General features: G+C 43.5%; 1 protein-coding gene across 3 annotated transcripts in view; it reads left to right on the top strand.

The window, feature by feature from the left end:
- Nucleotides 1–23708, top strand: part of LOC143296724 (dynein axonemal heavy chain 6-like) — a 147432-nt gene that overhangs the window by 29899 nt on the left and 93825 nt on the right. For all 3 annotated transcript variants that reach the window (XM_076608782.1, XM_076608783.1, XM_076608781.1), the window contains 18 exons: nt 1403–1629; nt 3932–4122; nt 4910–4990; nt 5275–5433; nt 6844–6965; nt 8041–8212; nt 9133–9237; nt 9553–9671; nt 9966–10040; nt 10784–10871; nt 12110–12360; nt 14006–14237; nt 15983–16036; nt 16800–17014; nt 17615–17881; nt 19992–20169; nt 21063–21305; nt 22499–22741. In XM_076608782.1, coding sequence (XP_076464897.1) covers nt 1403–1629; nt 3932–4122; nt 4910–4990; nt 5275–5433; nt 6844–6965; nt 8041–8212; nt 9133–9237; nt 9553–9671; nt 9966–10040; nt 10784–10871; nt 12110–12360; nt 14006–14237; nt 15983–16036; nt 16800–17014; nt 17615–17881; nt 19992–20169; nt 21063–21305; nt 22499–22741 — 3022 coding nt within the window. The remainder of the gene's footprint in view (nt 1–1402; nt 1630–3931; nt 4123–4909; nt 4991–5274; nt 5434–6843; nt 6966–8040; nt 8213–9132; nt 9238–9552; nt 9672–9965; nt 10041–10783; nt 10872–12109; nt 12361–14005; nt 14238–15982; nt 16037–16799; nt 17015–17614; nt 17882–19991; nt 20170–21062; nt 21306–22498; nt 22742–23708) is intronic.

The following is a 23708-nucleotide window of genomic DNA, read 5'->3' as shown; positions in this document are numbered from 1 at the left end:
CTTTTTTGTGTGGTGGGTGGGTTTTTGACTCACTTGTGTAAACAAAGTGAGTCTATGTTTTAACCCGGTGTTCGGTTGTCTGTGTGTGTGTGTGTGTGTGTGTGTCCGTGTGTCTGTGTGTCTGTGTGTCCGTGGTAAACTTTAACATTGACATTTTCTCTGCAAATACTTTGTCAGTTGACACCAAATTTGGCATAAAAATAGGACAAATTCAGTTCTTTCCAGTCATCTTGTTTAAAACAATATTGCACCTCTGGGATGGGCACAAAAAAATTAAAAAAAAGAAGCCTAATTATATGCAAACTGCATTTACTGTTATATTTATATTTTTTGTATTCTCTAAACTTCGCACTTTGACCTCTTATTCTGACACAACAACAAGAGGAGTTATTATTATCATTTTTTGTTCAAACAGGAACTTCTTTTGCTAAGCATGGAATTTTTATTTATTTTTGCAAACGTTTTGGTGCAGATAGTAAAAAAGGGAAATTACTCAGTAATTAATGCTAGGGTACTTAATTTATCACAAGTGAGTCTTGAAGGCCTTGCCTCTCTTGTTTGTTTTTGTTTTTGGTGTGAAGTTTTTTTGTTTTTTTGTTGTTTTTTTTTGCAGCTGTTGGGCTTTGTTTTTTTTGAGGGGGGAGGAATGTTGTCTGTGTCTGTCTTTGTTAGCTACGTCACTATCAGGAGAGATTCGTCAGCTTCCTGTCCAACACCAGGAAGGGGTTCTCTCGGGGGTAAGTTGCCTGGGGGGTCTTTTTTGTGTGGATGGGTTTGTTTTTGTCTGCGTCAGTGTGGGGTCGGGGGAGGGTTGTTGTCTGTGTCTGTCTTTCCATGTCAGCTACGCCAGCTACCAGATGAAGGTTTGGCAGATCCCTGTCCATCACCAAGAGGGGGTTCTACCCTGAGTGAGTTGCCTGGGGGGTCTTTTTTGTGTGTGGGGTGGTGTTTTTTGGGTTTTTTTTTTATGTGATGTTGTGGATGTGTTAGGTTTTTTTTGTCCGCATTTTTGGGGCTTTTGGGGTGTGGGTGGGAGGGGGGAGGTTGTTGTCTGTGTCGTGTCTTTCTTTATCAACTACGCCAGCTACCAGGAGAGATTCAGCAGCTCCCTGTCCAATACCCAGAGGGGGTTCTACCATGAGTAAGTGCTGGGGGTCTTCTGTTGAACTGGGGTGTGATGCTTTTGGGTGAGTGTGTGTGTGTGTGTGTGTACGTGCATGTGTGTGTGTGTGTGTGTGTGTGTGTGTGTGTGTGTGTGTGTGTGTGTGTGTTTCTTTCATTCTTTTCTTTTTGTCTCATTTTGTTTTTTCTTTGTGTTCTTCCTTCTTTCCTTTTATTTCTAAATAGATGATTTGTGCATTTTATATACATGTACATATGTTTTTTACTAAAACATTTTCAGCCTGGCCATGATGGACAAGAAGTCTGACACCAGCGCCCAAGACATCCAGACAGACCTGTCAGAGATCGAGCGAGACCTGACCCTGCGAGGGTTGCTATGGCAGTCACTGGAGGAGTGGAGCCACCTGGTGGAGGATTGGACGGCCACGTCCTTCGATTCCATCAACGTGGAGTCGCTGCAGAAGAACGTCAACAAGTTTACACAGACTGTGTACATGTTGGAGAAAGGTGAGGGAGGAGGGGTGGATGAAGCATGACGTGTTTGTGAGCTCTGTGAGAGGTAATGATGGTTGACTTGGCTGTTGGTGGTTGCATCCATCATTATCATCATCATCAAAGCCATAGCTGTTCATTAAAGACAGTGAAGGTGTCAGCCATTATCAGAAGAGTGACTGTAGCTCATCAAAGCCCAGTGAAGATGTCAAACATCCCTTTTTCTCATTTTACCCAGTTTTGTGGGCACATTTGAAAAATACATCCATCAAGACATATGAGTAATAAGAATTTAATGATGTTTTATTGAGATATTTGTACAAACTGGTTGAGGGTTGTGTCACAGGACACTGTCCTTGATGCTCATTGAGATTCTTGTACAAACTGGCTGAGGGTTGTGTCACAGGACACTGTCCTTGATGCTCATTGAGATTCTTGTACAAACTGGCTGAGGTTTGTGTCACAGGACACTGTCCTTGATGCTCATTGAGATTCCTGTACAAAGTGGTTGAGGGTTGTGTCACAGGACACTGTCCTTGATGCTCATTGAGATACTTATCAAACTGGTTGAGGGTTGTGTCACAGGACAATGTCCTTGATGCTCATTGAGATTCTTGTACAAACTGGTTGAGGGTTGTGTCACAGGACACTGTCCTTGATGCTCATTGAGATACTTATCAAACTGGTTGAGGGTTGTGTCACAGGACACTGTCCTTGATGCTCATTGAGATACTTATCAAACTGGTTGAGGGTTGTGTCACAGGACAATGTCCTTGATGCTCATTGAGATTCTTGTACAAACTGGTTGAGGGTTGTGTCACAGGACACTGTCCTTGATGCTCATTGAGATTCTTGTACAAACTGGCTGAGGTTTGTGTCACAGGACACTGTCCTTGATGCTCATTAAGATACTTATCAAACTGGTTGAGGGTTGTGTCACAGGACAATGTCCTTGATGCTCATTGAGATTCTTGTACAAACTGGTTGAGGGTTGTGTCACAGGACACTGTCCTTGATGCTCATTGAGATTCTTGTACAAACTGGCTGAGGTTTGTGTCACAGGACACTGTCCTTGATGCTCATTGAGATACTTATCAAACTGGTTGAGGGTTGTGTCACAGGACAATGTCCTTGATGCTCATTGAGATTCTTGTACAAACTGGTTGAGGGTTGTGTCACAGGACAGTGTCCTTGATGCTCATTGAGATTCTTGTACAAACTGGTTGAGGGTTGTGTCACAGGACACTGTCCTTGATGCTCATTGAGATTCTTGTACAAACTGGCTGAGGTTTGTGTCACAGGACACTGTCCTTGATGCTCATTGAGATTCCTGTACAAAGTGGTTGAGGGTTGTGTCACAGGACACTGTCCTTGATGCTCATTGAGATACTTATCAAACTGGTTGAGGGTTGTGTCACAGGACAATGTCCTTGATGCTCATTGAGATTCTTGTACAAACTGGTTGAGGGTTGTGTCACAGGACACTGTCCTTGATGCTCATTGAGATACTTATCAAACTGGTTGAGGATTGTGTCACAGGACACTGTCCTTGATGCTCATTGAGATACTTATCAAACTGGTTGAGGGTTGTGTCACAGGACACTGTCCTTGATGCTCATTGAGATTCTTGTACAAACTGGTTGAGGGTTGTGTCACAGGACAGTGTCCTTGATGCTCATTGAGATTCTTGTACAAACTGGCTGAGGTTTGTGTCACAGGACACTGTCCTTGATGCTCATTGAGATTCTTGTACAAACTGGCTGAGGTTTGTGTCACAGGACAGTGTCCTTGATGCTCATTGAGATTCTTGTACAAACTGGCTGAGGTTTGTGTCACAGGACACTGTCCTTGATGCTCATTGAGATTCTTGTACAAACTGGTTGAGGGTTGTGTCACAGGACAGTGTCCTTGATGCTCATTGAGATTCTTGTACAAAGTGGTTGAGGGTTGTGTCACAGGACACTGTCCTTGATGCTCATTGAGATACTTATCAAACTGGTTGAGGGTTGTGTCACAGGACAATGTCCTTGATGCTCATTGAGATTCTTGTACAAACTGGTTGAGGGTTGTGTCACAGGACACTGTCCTTGACGCTCATTGAGATACTTATCAAACTGGTTGAGGATTGTGTCACAGGACACTGTCCTTGATGCTCATTGAGATACTTATCAAACTGGTTGAGGATTGTGTCACAGGACACTGTCCTTGATGCTCATTGAGATACTTGTACAAACTGGCCGAGGACTGTGTCGCAAGACACTGTCCTTTCCTTGACACTGCACTTGATTTATTTGCATGCACCATTTTGTCCCACCAGGTCTTCCCCACAACGAGGTGCTGCCGCAGCTGAAGGACAAGGTGATGGACTTCAAGCAGGGCATGCCGGTGATCACCAGCCTGAGGAACCCCTCGCTGAGGCATCGGCACTGGGACAGCATCCAGCGCATCATCAACAAGGTCATCAGCAGGGACAAGGCCTTCACCCTGGGCAACCTGCTGGAGATGAACGTGAGTGACGGCAGTGCCTTTCTGGATGGTGGTGATAAACTGAGGTCCCGTGCTCAATTTCAGTTTTACCCTTGAAAACTGAGTATAGCTGCCTACATAGCGGGGTAAAAACGGTCACACACATAAAAGCTTACTGGCATACGTATGAGTGAACGTGGGAGTTGCAGCCCACAAACGAAGAAGTTTCAATTTCAAGGAAGTGTCACAAGCAAGCATGCAGGCTGATCCATTGTGCTACACCATGTCCACTGTTAAAAACAAAAACAGGGTGGGGGGGGGGGAAGCAAATGCTAGACTGTCACATAAACCCAACACTGTTCAGGCCTTGAGTTTTCACATGATTTGAAAAGAGAGAGAGAGAGAGAGAGAGAGAGAGAGAGAGAGAAGTTGGAGGGAACTGAGTGTATAGAAGGAAATTAGATAAAATAAAATGATACGCTGTATTAATCTGTTTGTATAATGCATTTGTTTGGTCTTTATTTCTTTAATGTACCCAAATGGTGGGGATTTGACAGATAGAGTATGGACTCAATGAGCACACAGTGTTTGGAATTAATGTGAATTCTTGTTTGTTTGGTGGTGAATTTGCTTGTATGTGTGTGTATGCGTGCGTGCGCATGAATGCAGTGTTGTTGATGTTGATCTTTATCTGGTGATAAGAGAGAGAAAGAGAAAAGTGATCACCTCACTGTTTGGTGATCATTCACTGCAAAACACAGCACTGCCAGCTGCAGACTGGCAACACGTTGGTGTGTCTGATGGCTCTGTGATACCTGTCTGTGGACAGATCTTCAAGCACAAGGAGAGGATCCAAGACATCTCCACCACAGCCAGCAATGAGGCCACCCTGGAGCTGATGCTGCAGAAGGTGGGGTGGATTGTTACCTTTTCCTCCCTGTCTTGCTTACCTGGGTGTACATGTATTCAGGCATAGTTAATCATCATATTTTACAGTCTATAAGACAATACATTTTTTCTTTGATTTCCATCTGTGCACCTTGTAATGCAGTGCTCCTAATGTTCGGTTAGAATTTATTGAAACACTGTCATGAATCAGAATCGTATCGAGGTCAACCTCTAAGCCGAGAAGTATGACATTCATGGTGGTAAAAAAGCCTTCTGTGTTAAGAGTGCTTTTTGCCCTTTGCACAGATTGTGGACCTGTGGCAGACGACAGACTTCCGCCTGGTCCCTCATGCGGGGCGTGACACACTGATCATTTACGGTGCTGACGACATCATGGCACAGCTGGAAGAGAGCCAGGTCACCGTGGGAACCATCCGGGGCTCCCGCTACGTGGGGCCTATCAAGGTTTGGTGGTCGATTTGTCCTTGATGTGGTGGGTGATTCTGTAGTTGTTGGATTTCATTATGAGTTTCTTTCTTTTTGTGATATAGGGGCCTATCAAGGTTTGGCTGTCGATTTATCTTTGATGTGTGTTGGGTATCACTGTAGTAGTTGGATTTCACTATAAGTTTATATCATTTTGTGTAAGAAGGGGCCTGTCAAGGTTTGGCTTTCAATTTGTCCTTGATGTGTGTTGGGTATCTGAGATTGTTGAGTTTGTTATCTGTTCCTTTCTTTTTGGTGTTACCTGGGGCCTGTCAGGTTTTGCTGTTTTCTTTTGCCTTTGATGTATAATTGGTATTCCTGTCATCATGAAACTTAACCTTTGTTTCGAGTTTTTGTGCTTGTTCTATGGAAAAATGTTCCCCCCCACCTCCTCCCCCATATATTTGCTCTTGTCTTGATTTTCAGTATCATAAGGTCTAGATTCTGATTACGTTGTTTCAGGTAGTTATGTAATTTTATGATGCCAGTGGATTGTTTAAGACAATATAGACCAACAGAAAGCAACATCACATAGCATAATAGTACCAGGCATGACAGTGCTGTATAGTTCAGTGGAGCATGACACAGTTGAAATGAAAACCATGATAAAATGACATGACATGGTGCAAACTTACTATATGAAAAGAATTGTATTGTATTATTGTATTATATTTCTCTTTTTATCACAACAGATTTCTCTGTGTGAAATTCGGGCTGCTCTCCCCAGGGAGAGCGCGTCGCAACACTACAGCGCCACCCTTTTTTTTTTTTTTTTTTTTTTTTTTTTTTCCTGCTTGCAGTTTTATTTGTTTTTTCCTATCGAAGTGGATTTTTCTTCAGAATTTTGCCAGGAACAACTCTTTTGTTGCCATGGGTTCTTTTACGTGCACTAAGTGCATGCTACACACGGGACCTTGGTTTATCATCTCATCCGAATGACTAGCGTCCAGACCACCACTCAAGGTCTAGTGGAGGGGGAGAAAATATCGGCGGCTGTCCTGTGATTCGAACCAGCGCGCTCAGATTCTCTCACTTCCTGGGTGGACGTGTTACCTCTAGGCCATCACTCCACGGTATTATAGCACAACACAACACAGCATAACACACAACAACACAAGATAGCTCTGCACAAAGTAGCTCACAACAGTATCCAACGCAGTGTCGCAGACGTAATTGCATCATACATCAAAGCATAACACAGCAGAGCATAACAACACTCAATAATACAACATTACACTGCATCAGACAACAGTGTACAGCACAGCATTGAAGGTCCAATGCTTTCAGCATCTGGCTGTTTCCTCCATCAACACTGACTAAAAAGAATAATAACAGAATCAATTTCAAATCTGTTTTTTTTAGGCACAAGTTAAAATCTGTTTTTCTTAGGCACAAGTGGAAGAGTGGGAGCGCAAACTTCAGGTGTTTTCCCGCACCCTGGATGAGTGGCTCACCTGTCAGAGGAACTGGCTGTACCTGGAGCAGATTTTCAGCACACCTGACATTCAGAGGTGAGCAGAACTTTTGTTATTGTTGGTTTTTATTCACGTTTTTGGTGGGTATGTTTGCAAACATAGACATTTTTGGTGGGTATGTGTGCAAACATAGACACCAAGACTTACTAACAAGGAATGCAAGTTTGATAAGATCTTTAACATGCTTATTTTTTGATTCTCCTGCATGCGTATGCACATGAAGTAGGTCCAGGCACATGCAGGTCTGCACAGCTCTTGACCAGGGAGATCAGGAAAATCTTTCCACACGTAACCCACCTGGTGCCTTCCCTGTCTAGCGCTGAAGTCATTATGATTTTTTTTTTCACAACCCTTCACACAGGCAATTGCCTTGTGAGTACAAGATGTTCTGTGATGATTTTTTCACCATCTTTCACACAGGCAGTTGCCCAGTGAGTTATGATTATCTTTTCACTGCGCCCCTCCCTTCCCCCACCCACCCACACATTATTTTTTCACCCCCCGTGCCCCCACAGGCAGTTGCCCAGTGAGTAATCATGATTATTTATTCACAACATTCACACACAGACAGTTGTCCAGTGAGCAATCATTGACTGTTACTTCAACTCCCCCCTCCCTTTCACACACAAGCAGTTGCCCAGTGAGTACAAGATGTTCTATGAATATTTTGTCACCACTTTTCACACAGACAGTTGCCCAGTGAGTACAAGATGTTCTATGAATATTTTGTCACCACTTTTCACACAGACAGTTGCCCAGTGAGAACAAGATGTTCTATGAATATTTTGTCACCACTTTTCACACAGACAGTTGCCCAGTGAGAACAAGATGTTCTATGAATATTTTGTCACCACTTTTCACACAGACAGTTGCCCAGTGAGAACAAGAGGTTCTGTGATTATTTTGTCACCACTTTTCACACAGACAGTTGCCCAATGAGTATGACTATTTTTTCACCCCCCCTGCCCCCTTCCACACACAGGCAGTTGCCCAGTGAGTACAAGATGTTCTGTGATTATTTTGTCACCACTTTTCACACAGACAGTTGCCCAGGGTGTAATCCTGATCATTTCTTCACGCCCCCCCCCCCACCCTCCCCTCACACACACAGGCAGTTGCCCAGTGAGTACAAGATGTTCTCCTTCGTGGACAAGTCGTGGAAGGAGATCATGCGACGTGTGGAGGACCGACCCAACGCTCTGCGGTCGGCCATCACCCCGGGCACTCTGGACACCCTGCAGCAGGCCAACGCCAGTCTGGAGAAGATCTACAAGTGTCTGGAGGTCAGTGGGGGGGGCGGGGGTGGAAGGGGGGATTGGGGGGGGGGGTAGGAGGGGGGTAGAGTGTGGGGGGGGGGTTGGGGTGGAGGAGTTGGCAGGCTCTGTTCCTGTTCTTTTCTGTTCTCTGTCCTTTACACACAGCGTGGAAAAGATCTACAAGTGTCTGGAGGTCAGTGGGATGGGGTGTGTGGTGGGGGGAGGGGGTTGGAGGGTGGGGGTGGAGGAGTTTGCAAGCTTTATTCTTGTTCTGTTTTGTTCTCCTTAACTTTTCACTCAGCCTGGAGATCTACAAGTGTCTGGAGGTCAGGGGTGGGGGAGTGGAGGGGGGGGGCAGGGGGGCGCAGGTGCGAAGGAGTGTGGGGTTGGGGGTGGAGTAGTTGGCAGGCTTTATTATTGATCTGTTTTGTTTTCCTTACCTTTTCACACAGCCTAGAGAAGATCTACAAGCATGGTGATGTCTGGGAGGGGCCGGGATGGTGGGGAGGGAAGGTTTGGGTGGGGGTGGGGGGTGGAGGAGTCGGCAGACTCTGTTCCTGTTATGTTTCGTTCTCCGTAACTTTTCATATAGTCCGGAGAAGATCTACAAGTGTCTGGAGGTCAGGGGGGAAGGATGTGTGTGGGGAGGGGGGCAGGGGTGGGGGGTTGGGGGGTGGGTGGGCGGAGAGTGGGGTTGGGGTGGGGAAGGGGGTTGGGTGGTGGGGCGGTGGAGGAGTTAGCAGGCTCTGTTCCTGTTCTGTTCTATTCTCCTTACTTTACACACAGCCTGGAGAGGATCTACAAGTGTCTACAGTTGTGTGTGTGTGTGTTTGTGTGTGCATGTGAGAAAGAGAGAGAGAGAGAGAGAGAGAGAGAGATGTTCTGGGCATGTCTCAAGCCTCAACGACTCTTTGGTATCTTGCTTTTTTTTTCCGACTACTCTGCAGGATTACCTGGAGACGAAGCGGTTTGTCTTCCCTCGCTTCTACTTCTTGAGCAACGATGAGCTGTTGGACATCTTGGCCCAGTCAAAGGACCCCAATGCTGTTCAGGTAGGGCTGATGCTTCTCTGATGTTGATGCTGGTGAAGAAAATCACAGTCTGGAATCACTACACACACACACACACACACACACACACACACACACACACACACACACACACACACACACATACGTTCCAAATTCATTTGCTGCATTCATGTTTTTTGTCTGTGTCTCTGTGTGTAAATATTTGTCTGTTTCTGTTTGCGTGTTTATGCATTGAAATTCAAACGTCGAAATTCCTCATAAAAGACATAAACATTTTGTTGTGTATTTACGCTATGTGTATATGTAATTAAAGATTAAAACATAAATCTTTACCAGCCTCATCTGGGCAAGTGCTTCGGCAACATCAAGCAACTGGACATCAGGCAGTTGCCACGACAACCCCCCACTGTCAAATCCATCATGTCTGCTGAAAATGAGGTCATCAACATGCCAAGGTATGTCTTCCGCAAAGCATGATCACCTGCACTTGAGCAGTATGATTCTTGGTCTTGAAAAGGGGTGCTATCATGGAATGTGTGCATGTGTGTAAGGTGAAAGTGTGTTTGTTTGTGTGTGTGTGTGTGTGTGTGTGTGTGTGTGTGTGTGTGTGTGTTGTGACTGTGTGTGTGTATGTGTGTGTGTGTGTGTGTGTGATTGCTTGGACATACCTGAGACCTTGACCTTTGAAGCCTTGACTCCCCAAGACCTTGCCACCCCTTGACCTTTGAGGTATGGTTGACGTGTTTCAGGAACGTGAGGGCCAGAGGACCAGTGGAACAGTGGCTGGGCACAGTGGAGGCTGGCATGTTTGAGACAGTGAAGAAGTGAGTGTCAGCTGTCGTGCTTGTTTGCCGACTCGTTGTCTCACCTCATCTCACTGTTTAGCCATGGGATCCTAATTCGTCAAACATTTTTTTTTTCTGACCTTTCAACTCATTGAACCATGTGCACTGCTCTTGGGTCAGTATTTGTTTGATTAAAAGGGTTTCCAGGTTCTTACATTTGATTTAAACACAAGCAAAGGGCACATATTTCGACAGTATTTTGGGCATATGTCAATTATAAGGAAAAGACCTGTCGATTTCAGTATATTTTCTGGGTTCTTCCACGTGAATGTGTCAGGGAAGCCTGTCGAAGCTGTAAAATCTCCTAAGGTTGAATGGGTTAACCAAGGGGCACAAGTTTTCTTGATGATTGTAACAAGGAGGTAATGTTTTCACAACTTGCAAAGTATTAAACTATACCAAGTGTACACAGTTCTTTTGATCCTAACAGTTATATTTAGGATGATTTGTTGTAAATAACAATTAAAAAAATAATGATTTGACATCATTAAAAATTTTGGATGAAAAAAGAAAGTATGTAAAGAAAGGCACCCACACACGCAGACACACGCACACACACACACACACACACACACACACACAACACATATACAAATTGGCAGGGGTATATTAACCTCCTACACACATGTAAAAATGATCTTCATGTAAAGTCCAATGCTTTAACTATTTGCTTGTTGTGCCTGTCAGTATTGGCAGTGGTGGCTGTTCTGTGTGTGTGGCAGACACCTGAAGATGGGTTTGGCAGACTGGCTGGACACACCACAGGTTGACTGGGTGTTGAAACACCCTGGTCAGGTTGTTCTGACTGTGGTAAGTTTGTGTATGTGTACGTGTGTGTCTATGTGTGTGTGTGTGCGCATGTGTGTGTGTGTGTGTGAGTGAGTGAGTGAGTGTGTGTGTGTGTGTGTGTGTGTGTGTGTCAGTGTGTGTGATGTGTTTGGGTATGTGTGTGTTTGTGTATGTGTGTGTGTCTGTGTCTGTCAGTGTGTCTGTATGTTCAAACGAGGTTTGGCTAAAGAACTTTTGTTTGAAAAAGCTATGACACCAAATAACTTCGGAAAGGCAAAGTCATTGCAAGGAACACCATCAATCTTCTGTGTGAAATCAGTTGAAATGAATACTGAATCAGGTGTTGTGTCTCAAAGTGAAAGCTTTCGCTTACTAAGCATGACAGTTTGAAAACAGCAATGTTTTTCACATCACAAATTTACTTATGCTGAAGTGGCAAAAGTTAGGTTTTCTGCTGTTGAATAATGTGTGGAACAAGACAATGTTTTCGATTCATGCAGAAGACGAAGAATCATTGTGATGCATGTCAGATTTCTGAGGACTTATTTGAATTGCACTACAGTTGTGAACAAGTTCCACACTGTTAATAATTGTGCACGTACCTAGTCTGTGCATTTGGAATGCTTGTCAAATTTTGCTTGAAAGAGTCAGTTCCCTCCCGATGGGCGGAATAAACGAGTGGTAAAAGTGTTGGACTTTCAATCTGAGGGTCTGGAGTTTGAATTTCGGTAACAGCGCTTGGTGGGTAAAGGGTGGAGATTTTTCCGATCTCCCAGGTCAACATATGTGCAGACCTGCTAGTGCGTGAAGCCCCTTCGTGTGTATACGCAAGCAGAAGATCAAATACGCATATTAAAGATCCTGTAATCCATGTCAGTGTTGGATGGGTTATGGAAACATAAACATATCTGGCATGCACACTTCTGAAAATGGAGTATGGCTGCCTACATGGCAGGGTAGAAACGGTCATAAACGTAAAAGCCCACTCAGGTACATGTGAATGTGGGAGTCACAGCCCCCGAATGAAGAAGAGGAAGTCACTTCCTTTCAGATTATCAAAATGATTTCCATTCTTTTTATTGTTTCATTTTTCTTTCCCTTTTCTCTTTTCTTTTTTCTCAAATGATAATTATAACAGTTGTAATAATAACATATAGCACTTACATTGAATACTCTTGATTTTGTGGGCATTAAGCACTTTCACATGAAGCAATACATAAACTTTTTTTTTTTTTTTTTATCCCTTTTGACTCCATCAGACTCAGATCCACTTCAGCAAAAACGTGCTGACGGCTCTGGAGCAAAGCAGCGTGCGGGCGTCGCTGCTGGAAACCCGTGACGACATCCTGAACAAGCTGAACGAACTGGCAGGGCTGGTGTTGTCTCCCCTGGTGGCCTTCCAGCGGCAGAGCATCGAGGCCTTGCTCACCATCACTGTGCACAACCGGGACATCGTCAACGGACTGATCAGCAAGCGGGTCAAGAAGCCCACTGACTTTGAGTGGAAAAAGTGAGCAGGAGAGAACTCTGTTACTTTCATTATGAACTCATATACATACACATATATATATATATTTGTATTTGTATTTCTTTTTATCACAACAGATTTCTCTGTGTGAAATTCGGGCTGCTCTCCCCAGGGAGAGCGCGTTGCTACACTACAGCGCCACCCATTTTTTTGTATTTTTTCCTGTGTGCAGTTTTTTATTTGTTTTTCCTATCGCAGTGGATTTTTCTACAGAATTTTGCCAGGAACAACCCTTTTGTTGCCATGGGTTCTTCTACATGCGCTAAGTGCATGCTGCACACGGGACCTCGGTTTATCGTCTCATCCGAATGACTAGGGTCCAGACCACCACTCAAGGTCTAGTGGAGGGGGAGAAAATATCGGCGGCTGAGCCGTGATTTGAACCAGCGCGCTCAGATTCTCTCGCTTCCTAGGCGGACGCGTTACCTCGAGGCCATCACTCCACTTATATATATATATATATATGGGGGGGGGAGGGTTTGTTCCAATGTACCTTTAATTTACCTGTGTGTTAGCTGAATCAGTAGCGTAAGCAGCATTGACTTGAAGTTGTGTACCTTGTGAATTGAGAGAGTTACCACTTTTTACTATTTGTTGAATATCTATCTATCTATCTTATCTGTTTATCTATATATATATATATGAAATAGAGAGAAAGAGAGAGATATTTTTTTGTTATTTGTTGATAAGAAAAAAAAACCCTCCTTTTTTCCCATTGTTTTATTATGTGTGTTTTTTGTCGTTGTTGTTTTTCATTTATGGGAATAGATGATACATTTTTCTTTCATTTGAGAGCATATCATCTGGAATGGATCATTTTAGGAGTTTTGGGTTGGGTTGTAATTTATGAATTTGTTTATTTGTGAAGCAGGGTTTCCACAAAAAGGAGAACTTTTTATAATTTGTGACATTAACTTGTAAGTAAGCTTTAATGGCACAATAAAAGTGAGGTGTTTATTTTAAAAGATATGTTGTCAGAGATTTATTTTTAAAGAGTAGTATTGATTTGAGCTTAAAAAAAAGCTTAATGCTTTTTAAATTTTGAAAACAAAAACAACAACAACAAACAAACAAACACATAGACATTTCTGAATTTGATTTTCAAAGAACACCATTTTCTCAGTTGATTCAAATTTTGGACTACATTCTTTTTTTTAAAGAAAATCATTTTCTGTCTGTTGATTTAAATTTAGACATCAAAGACAGTGACTTTTAAACAACAACAACAACAAAACATGAGTGAATGAATGAATGAATAGATAAGAAACAAAATTCAGTGACCTCTCAGAATATTTCTTCATTGACTGTTGCATCAATTTTTTTTTGTATTCCAAAATGAGTTGCTTTGTGTGTGTGTGTGTGTGTGTGTGTGTGTGTGTGTGCGTGTGTGTGTGCATGTGCATGTGTGTGTGTTTGTGTGTGTGTGTGTGTGTGTGTGTGTGTGTGGTGTGTGTGTGTTTGTGCGTGCATGTGTGTGTTTGTGTGTGTGTGGTGTGTGTGTGTGGTGTGTGTGTGTGTGGTGTGTGTCTGCTGTTCCTGTTGTTTCTGTCTGTGTATTTATCTGTGTGTGGTGTTACAAAATCACAATCAAAGCATGGAAAATGTTATGCTGAACACCCCCTCGCAGGCAGCTCCGCTACGACTGGGATGAGACAACCAACAACTGCCAGGTGCTGCAGTCCAACGCGGCCTTCCAGTACGGGTACGAGTACCTGGGGTGTTCCCCCCGCCTGGTCATCACCCCGCTGACTGACCGCTGTTACCTGACCCTGACGGGGGCCATGAACCTTCACCTGGGCGGTTCACCCGCCGGACCCGCTGGCACCGGAAAGACAGAGACTGTCAAGGACTTGGCCAAGGTAAATTGTGAGGAGTGTGGTTGTGGAGTATATATTTCATTTTATTTTATTTTTGCTTCCCAGTCAAAAGCATCATTTTATTGGCATTACTCCCTTGCCGCTCATTCCATCCAAGTCCCCCATACACAGGCGCAATAGCCGAGTAGTTAAGGTGTTGGACTTTCTATCTGAGGGTCCCGGGTTCGAATCTCGGTGGCGCCTGGTAGGTAAAGGGTGGAGATTTTTCTGATCTCCCAGGTTAACATATGTGCAAACCTGCCAGTGTCTGAACCCCCTTCGTGTGCATACGCACGCAGAAGATCAAACACGCATGTTAAAGATCCTGTAATCCATGTCAGCGTTCAGTGGGTTATAGAAACAAGAACGTACCCAGCATGCACACCCCCGAAAACAGAGTATGGCTGCCTACATGGCGGGGTAAATAAACAAAACGGTCATGCACGTAAAATGTTAAATGTTACATGTTTGTCTGAGTGTGTATGTGTGCGTGCCTGAAATCTGATTGAATGACACAAGAAACGAATGATGAGCTCCCATCAGTCGGCTCTACGCAGGTAGGCAGCCTGTTATGTAAATGACTGTGTGTGTGTAAAGCACTTAGAGCTTGGTCTCCGACCGAGGATAGGCGCTGTATAAATATCCATATCAATCAATCAATCAGTCAGTACACACAGTCACACCTAGGTTCGTATGTTGCACACCCAGCATCGGCTGTCCACAGTGAACCATCAGTGTTAGGTATCCAGGAGGCTACACACCACAGGAGACCCTGCGCTGCTGCCGAGTAACTTGGTGGTGTTCAGTAGTGCCTGTTCTGATTTAAAATACACCACTTACTAAGCGCCGTTTCTAATGACAATAATTGCTTTGTCATGGAGCCTTCCTCTCAGAGTGATGGCCACCAACACATCCCTTCCAACAACAGTCCCTGGTGAATTTGCCAACACCGAAAACCTTGTCAGGGCTGTCCCCAAGCATGAAGTGGTGGTGGAGTTTGTGATTGTTGTGGATGTTGTTTTTGTTATTTGGATAATAGTAGTAATAGTCGAGGATGTGATGTAGTCTTGGGGTCTTTTGTGGTCTGTGAGGGTGATTGTGCGATGTCCGTCCTTCCCTTTTACACTCTCTTTCTGCAGCCTCTCCCCCACTGTGGTTCACGCGTGGTTTTTTTCTTAGAAATAGGTTTTAATGGGTTGTTCTTCTCTTATGACATCCTGAAGACACTTTTGCTGTCTTTTTTAATTTTTTTTTTATATATCTTTTGAGGATCTGTTTTGAGCTGCAGATTTTAAAATTCTTATTATGGTGATAATAGTGACATTGACTGTTTTGTTCTTTTTAATAGATTTTTGTTGTTGATACATTGTTGTTGAAAAATTGCTAATGTATATATAACACTTGTAAACACAGAGGGATTTCTCCTTAGATCATAATGTTCATGGATCTATGGATTACAGTGATGAAAATGATGTTGATTGTTGATGTTTTCTTCATCTATGGTATGTGATGTGTGTCCTTGTGAGCATAATTTACATTGCTGTTTACCACAAGTTCTGATAAAGTGTGGAATTGTTCTATAGGATGAGACAAAACAACAACCCAAAACAGAAAAGACATTGAGGGTTTATACTTTATGGACAAAGGCAAAGCCATTCTGTTCTCACTCAGCAAAAAATGATTATCTGTTTTCTTGTTATTATATATAACATATACAAGCACTAATTATTTCTACTTGTTTGTTTCAGGCAATGGGCAAGCAGTGTGTTGTCTTTAACTGCTCAGAAGGCCTTGACTACAAGGTGAGTTAAGTTTGTTTCTTTTGTGGAAAAACTTGTTGATCTGGAGCATGTAATAATTCCTTTTTGGTACTATCTTTGATTTCCAGCAAGGAGTGCTTATATATTTCATTCTATTTGTGCATTTTTTAAATGTTAATTGTATGCATGCATGTGTGTACTTGTGTTTTAAGAGCGTGGAAAAATTATTGTTGAATATCTCTAAGTTATGAACTGGCTAAAGGAAAACTGGTAGATCAAGAAAGTGGAATGACAATATCAGTTGTGAATTAAGTGTAGAGAGGACCCAAATTGACACAATCTGTCAAAAAAAAAAAGAGATTATGCAAAATTGTTTGCACAATGGATAGAAAGAAACACAGAAAATGCATAGACAAAATATCACAAACCACAGAATATTGAAAACAACAACAACAGAAGAACAGCTTCATTTTAGGTTTAATCAATATGCACTGCCTGTGCCTTGTATTTGTACACAGGCAGCATGTTACCAGGGATAATGTTTAGAGATGCCGTTTCAGCATGGTAATGCGTTCATGGGAAAGGCGCTTTACTCCAATTTTCCTCACCCCACCCAGTTGCGAATAAATGCCTGACTTTTCAGGGAAGGCTGAAACAGTGAAAGCAGAGGATAGGGCCCCAACTTCCTTAAACCAAGCCCCAAACCACAGTGGATATGGATTCTCTGCCCCAGAGGCTGTTAAAAGGTGTTGGGACCTTAAACCTGTAAGCCACCTTAACCTAGAAAGTCATCATCATTTTTCAGATGCTGGGGAAGTTTTTCTCGGGGTTGGCCCAGTCGGGCAGCTGGTGTTGCTTTGACGAGTTCAACCGCATCGACATCGAGGTGCTGTCGGTGGTGGCTCAACAGATCCTGACCATCAAGTCGGCCAAGGACTCCAACTCACTGCGTTTCATGTTTGAGGGCCGTGACATCAAGCTGAACGTCACCTGTGCCTACTTCATCACCATGAACCCCACGTCAGTAGTCCTGGGGCTTGTTTTCTGCATTCTTTGACTTTAAACACTGCACTGTCTGCAGCTACTCTGGGTCTGGATGTGCTTGGAATGAATTCTCTCTTTCACTTTGAGCATTCAGCTCTTTGAAGTCTGGCTTTAAAACCTAACTCTTTCCAACATAGCTCTTTCCTTCCCTTCCTTGTTCGGGTTGACAGTTTCTCTGCTATTGTGTTGACATGCTTTTTATGCAAGTTTTTGTATTTCATCTTTCTAAATCAGACTTATGCATGTGTGGGAATGACTGGTGTGTAAGTGCTGTGATTTGTCTGAAAAAAGTTCAGTGCAGTAGAAATGTTTTTTGTTTTTTTTTATCATTATAAGTAGTAGTTGAAGAAATAGTATCATTATTATTGTAGATGCACTGGGCATGTGGAGCTCTTATTATGATGATGATTTTTTCATTATAGCTATCATTATTACTCTGTCATCATCAACACTTCATTTTTATTATGATTATAATATATCATTGTTTTTATTATCATTATCGTCATTATTATTGCTATAGTCATAATTATCATTATTTCTCTGTCTTCATCATTATTATCGTTATTGTTATTACAGATACGCTGGCCGTGTGGAGCTCCCCGACAACCTCAAGTCACTGTTCCGGTCGGTGGCCATGATGGTTCCGGACTACCCGCTGATCGCCGAGATCATGCTGTTCTCGGAAGGGTTCATCAACGCGCGCTCCCTGTCACAGAAGATCGTGAACCTGTACCAGCTGGCCAGCAAGCAGCTCTCCCAGCAGGATCACTATGACTTTGGCATGCGCGCCATCAAGTCCGTCCTCGTCATGGCCGGCCACGGCAGGAGACACGCCCAGATGAAGTGAGTGTTTGGGACATGTGGAAAACAGATAGCTTGCTTTTCCAAGACAAAAGTGAACGCATTGGACTTTTTTTTCTCTTTTTTTTTTTCAATGCATTGGACTTTCAGTCTAAGAGTCCTTGGTTTGAATCTTGGACATCGCACCTTCTGGGTAAAGAGTTCGAGATTTATTGGATCACCCAGGTCAGTAGATGTGCACACCTAGCTCCTGAATCACCTTTGTGTGTATATGCATGCAGATCAAATGTGTACATTAAAGATCCTGTGATCCTTGTTGGCATTTGATGGAGTATGTAAGCTAGATTACACCCAGCATTCACACACCCCAGAAATGGAGTATGGATGCTTACATGGCAGGATAAAATGGTCATGCATGTAAAAGCCCGCTTGTACTTACATGGGAGTTGCAGCCCACAGCTCATCCAGGAGAAAGGTCTGACTTGGCTACCTGAATCACCACTGAAAGGCTATGTTTCTGTTGTCCTTCAGGATGCGCTGAAATTAAAACTTATTTGTCATTTCAGTAAATTTCATTTGTCTTATCCATTGGTTGCTGATGTTAAAATTCTAATCTGCTGCCTGTTGACTAGGAGGAGCTGGGGGTAAATAAAGTGTAATTGATTTCACTTACATGGTTTCTCCATCATTGATTCAGATCTCACATTAGCTTTATAACTTGTTTAGTATCTTTGTGACATCAGATCTGACATCAACTTCATAACTTACTACTGTCCTTGCAACATCAGAAAAGAGAATATGAAAGCTATTTTTAAGTGGACAAATAAAACTAAAATGTCAGTGGAGGGCTCAGGTACTTGGAAAAGGGTTTCTGGTCTTGAATGAATCAGCGTATGTTTCGCTTGAGGAAGGTTTTTAAGAGGACACCGAAAGCTTGTGATAGAAACATCCTTTGCAGTCAATGATTAACACATTTCTGACCAAGCAAACTCTGCTGAGTTGCTGCTCCTGGACCAAGCATTTTTAACTGCAGCAGTCACCGCAACAGGTTGAGCAGTGTAAAAGGTTCGCTTTACCATAATTTTGAACAAATTTTCAAACGCTGCATGCACAGGAAGCTTAGAGAGTGGTTTTCTCCCTACACTCTTGCATTGCGAACTCCTATCTTTATCGGTAGTCTGCAACACCTGCCAAAACTGAATGTCGTAGTCGCGACCAACAGTTTGTCAGTTGAGGACTACAGTTGGAGTTTCACAGGACCAACAGTTTGTCATTTGTGATCAGAAATTTGTCAATGGTTTTCTCTTTGAGGGGATGATGAAACAGTATCGCGCACATCAACTGGGCTTTGCTTTGTGTGCAGTGACGGCAGTTTGGTGTGCTTCTTTTTCTTCTTCTTCATTTGTAGGCTTTAATGTGCGCATTTGATCTTCTGCATGTGTACACACATAAATAGATTTCAGGCACCAGCAGGTCTGCACGTCTATTGACCAGGGAGATTGGAAAAATCTCCACCCTTTACCCACCAGGCGCCGTGACCAGGGTTTGAATCCGGGACCCTGAGATTGAAAGTCCAACTCTTTAACCACTGGGCTGTTGTGCCCATCAGTTTGGTGTGCATCAAATGGGCTTTGCATTGTGTGCAGGGATGGCAATTCGGTGTGCATCAAATGGGCTTTGCGTTGTGTGCAGGGATGGCAGTTTGGTGTGCATTGAATGGGCTTTGCGTTGTGTGCAGGGATGGCAGTTTGGTGTGCATTGAACGGGCTTTGCGTTGTGTGCAGGGATGGCAGTTTGGTGTGCATTGAATGGGTTTTGCGTTGTGTGCAGAGATGGCAGTTTGGTGTGCACTAAATGGGCTTTGCGTTGTGTGCAGGGATGGCAGTTTGGTGTGCATTAAATGGGCTTTGCGTTGTGTGCAGGGATGGTAGTTTGGTGTGCATTGAATGGGTTTTGCGTTGTGTGCAGAGATGGCAGTTTGGTGTGCACTAAATGGGCTTTACCTTGTGTGCGGGGATGGTAGTTTGGTGTGCACTAAATGGGCTTTGCGTTGTGTGCAGGGATGGCAGTTTGGTGTGCACTAAACGGGCTTTGCCTTGTGTGCAGGGATGGCAGTTTGGTGTGCATTGAATGGGTTTTGCATTGTGTGCAGGGATGGGCTGATCACCAGACAGCTGTCGGACGAAGATGAGTCTCACGTGCTGATCCACTCGCTGCGTGATGCCAACCTGCCCAAGTTCCTGGCGGAGGATGTGCCTCTCTTTGAGAGCATCCTGGCCGATCTCTTCCCTGGAGTCACTCCCCCTGATCTGGACCAAGGGAGTCTGGAGGTGGGTGTTCGTCAGGGTTGTGTGTTTTTGTGCGCATGTGTGTGTGTGTGTGTGTGTGTGTTTGTGTGTGTGTGTGTGTGTGTGTGTGTGTGTGTGTGTGTTAATGGGTGGCCAAAAGGCCTATGGCTTCTCAGAAGCAGTTGTTTTGTGTCTTTTTACATTGTAGAAATGAAAGAGAATGATCTTGCTTATTTGGAATTTTAGCCCGGCAGCCAGTAGATAGTGATTTCTTACAAAGACTGGAGGTATTTCAGCATGTATTCTTGCTCGTCACAATGTTGGAAGAAGTTTGTGCTGCATGGGATTGACCTCTGGAAAGTACACAGCTTTGCAGTGCTGTAAAATGTGCATTGTACAAATATACTGCTGTTGCTGTTATCATAAGCAGCAGCATCATTGTCATCATCATTGTCATATTATCATTTCTGTTTTGATTATTTTCATTTTGTTTTATTATTATTATTATTATCAGCATTAATGTTGACACCATCATCATCATCATCACCATCATTCTTTTTTTTCCCTCTTCTTCTTCCTCTTCTTCTTCTTATCAGTAGTAGTAGTACTAGTTGTAATTGTATAAGTATCATCGTCATAATTGTTTATCATTTATCATCATTAACATCACCATCATCATTATTTTGCTGTTGTTGTTGTTCATCCGTGGTATTTTAGTCTGTTACCAGTATTTTTTGTATTTTTTTAAGAGAGATGGTTTCATGCATGTGACAGTATCTCCCCCTGTTTCCTAATGTGACAGTGTCTCCCCCTGTTTCATAACATGACAATACCGCCCCCTGTTTTATACATGTATCAATACCTCCTCCTGCCCTCCTCCACCTTCCCACAACTCCGTATTCCACCCTTGCCCTCCAACCCTCCTCCTGTTGCAGAAAGCCATCTCCATGGCAGTGCGTGACCTTGGCCTTCAGCACTGGCCCTCGCAGATCGACAAGGTGCGGCAGCTGCACAGTCAGGTGTTGGTGCGCCATGGTGTCATGCTGGTGGGGCCCACAGGGGGAGGCAAGACGGCCGTACGCAACGTGCTGCAGAAGGCCCTCATTCTGCTCCCCATGCTTCAGCACCACGATGGGCCCCGCCACGACCTGGAAGCCAAGAGACCCTCCGTGTTCTTGGTGAGTTGGGGTGAGGGGGTTGTTGATGAGAGGTTTGGGGATTCTGATGGTGATGGTGGTGGTGGTGTGTGTGGCTTGACTCGACTTCATTTATTGTCATGAAATACCTAAGGATTTATAGACGCAACAGAAGAACAAAAGGAACAAAGAAAGAAACTGTCATCCAGGACGCATGCAATGAAATACATATTTGGCAAGAGAGTGTGTGTGTGTGTATGTATGTGTGTGAGAGATGTTTTAATGACAGCCATGCCTCATACACAGAGGGGAAGATTGTTTTCTAATCACTTCGCGAATGGCTAATCCTGGTCACTTGCCAGATGGCAAACTAATAACTAGTTTGACAGGTAAATCTAATGTCCTGGTTGATTTTGTTTAAAGTAAGACAGATAACAGGGATCCGTACTCAGAAGGCAAACATGATCTGCACCAATAGCAAATGTTCCACACCAACAGAACCAGTGAAAGCTCCAAATGGACAAAATGTCTTGCATCTAGTCTTATAGCATTTCTCTCTGTTTGGTCTTTCCAGCAGTATTTCAACTCTGTGGTAAATCCACATTCACTATTCTGTCAGTATACTTTCACATTCCTATTGTGTCTGTGTAATATAACCATACTGGGCATGGGGGAGAGGGAGGGAGCATTCACACGGTTTGCTGGCTGCTTGTGGTGCCGCTATGCACTTAAAAGAATAATTAAAAGTTAAAAGAAAAGGTTAAAATGTCCCATAGCCTTTTAAAGCTATCAGAGCGGTGAATTCATATCTGCTGTGTCTGGAGCTCAGCATAGGAAGGCAGGGCCTGGTCCTCTTGTTCCACCATTGAAACCTTCCTCGACTAGAGTCAGGTACCCACACCAGGGTGGAGTGAGGAAAATCAGAACACAGTCCATATCCCAAGTAAGCAACATCATGTCAGAGCAGGAACTCAAACCCTGGTTACTGGTGAACAATGGATCAGAAGTCCAACTCCTTAGCGATTCTGCAGCAGCGCCTCAAAACAATATTGTGTTTCTTCTTCTTCTTCTTCTTCTGCGTTCGAGGGCTGCAACTCCCACGTTCACTCGTATGTACACGAGTGGGCTTTTACGTGTATGACCGTTTTTTACCCCGCCATGTAGGCAGCCATACTCCGTTTTCGGGGGTTATATTGTGTTTCATAACTTGTGTATTCCCTCCCCTTTATTTTCAGAATCGTGGCAAGAAAGGGCATGTGGAGACGTTTGTGGTCAACCCAAAGTGCGTCAAACTTGGAGAACTTTATGGTGAGACAGACCCACACACCTTCGAATGGTCTGACGGTCTTATCGCCACGGCGACCCGTCGTTTTGCCAAGGACTCTGCCTCTCCGGTGCCATCCATGAGCGAGGAGAACAAGTCGACTCGCCCTGTGTCCACCATGACGGACATCTCCACTGCCACTCACATGACCCATGTGAGTTTTGGTGTGCCAGTTTTTGTGTGTGTGTTTCTGGGATGCATGTTTTCTGTGTGCTCTGGTCCTCCTTGCCATGTTTTGATGCACCGCTCTTTTTTCTGTCTTTGTCATTCAGATGAGACGATAAACCGAGGTCCAGTGTGCAGCATGCATTTAGCGCACGTAAAAGAACCCACTGCAACGAAAGGGTTGGCCCTGGCAAAATTCTGTAGAAGAATGCACTTCGATAGGAAAACAAATAAAATTACAGACAGAAAAAAAAGAAAAACAAGAGAGTCAAGGCCTTCAAGACTCACTTGTGATACACTAAAAAAAAAATCTAATCGTTAAAATGTGTTCTGTATTTGTTATTATAAAGCTTCGCGTTAAAAAAAAGAAGAAAAAGTCCTAACCAGATTCGAATTAAGTCCCCTAGCATTAATTACAGAGTAATTTCCCTTTTTTACTATCTGCACCAAAATGTTTGCAAAATAAATAAAACTTCCATGCTTAGCAAAAGAAGTTCCTGTTTGAACAAAAAATGATAATAATGACTGCTCTTGTTGTTGGGTCAGAATATCAGATCAAAGTGCCAAGTTTAGAGAATACAAAAAATATAAATATAACAGTAAATGCAGTTTGCATATAATTAGGCTTCATTTATTATTTTTTTGTGCCCATCCCAGTGGTGCAATATTGTTTTAAACAAGATGACTGGAAATAACTGAATTTTTCCTATTTTTATGCCTAATTTGGTGTCAACTGACAAAGTATTTGCAGAGAAAATGTCAATGTTAAAGTTTACCACGGACACACAGACACACACACACACAGACACACAGACACACACACACAGACAACCGAACACCGGGTTAAAACATAGACTCACTTTGTTTACACAAGTGAGTCAAAAAAGGGTGGCGCTGTAGTGTAGCGACACGCTCTCCCTGGTGAGCAGCCTGAATTTCACGCAGAGAAATTTGTG

This window comes from Babylonia areolata, chromosome 21 (assembly GCF_041734735.1).
Source record: "Babylonia areolata isolate BAREFJ2019XMU chromosome 21, ASM4173473v1, whole genome shotgun sequence".
Classification (NCBI taxonomy): Eukaryota; Metazoa; Mollusca; class Gastropoda; order Neogastropoda; family Buccinidae; genus Babylonia; species Babylonia areolata.
Note: the sequence above shows the minus strand (reverse complement) of the source record. Positions and strands in the feature narration are given on the sequence as shown.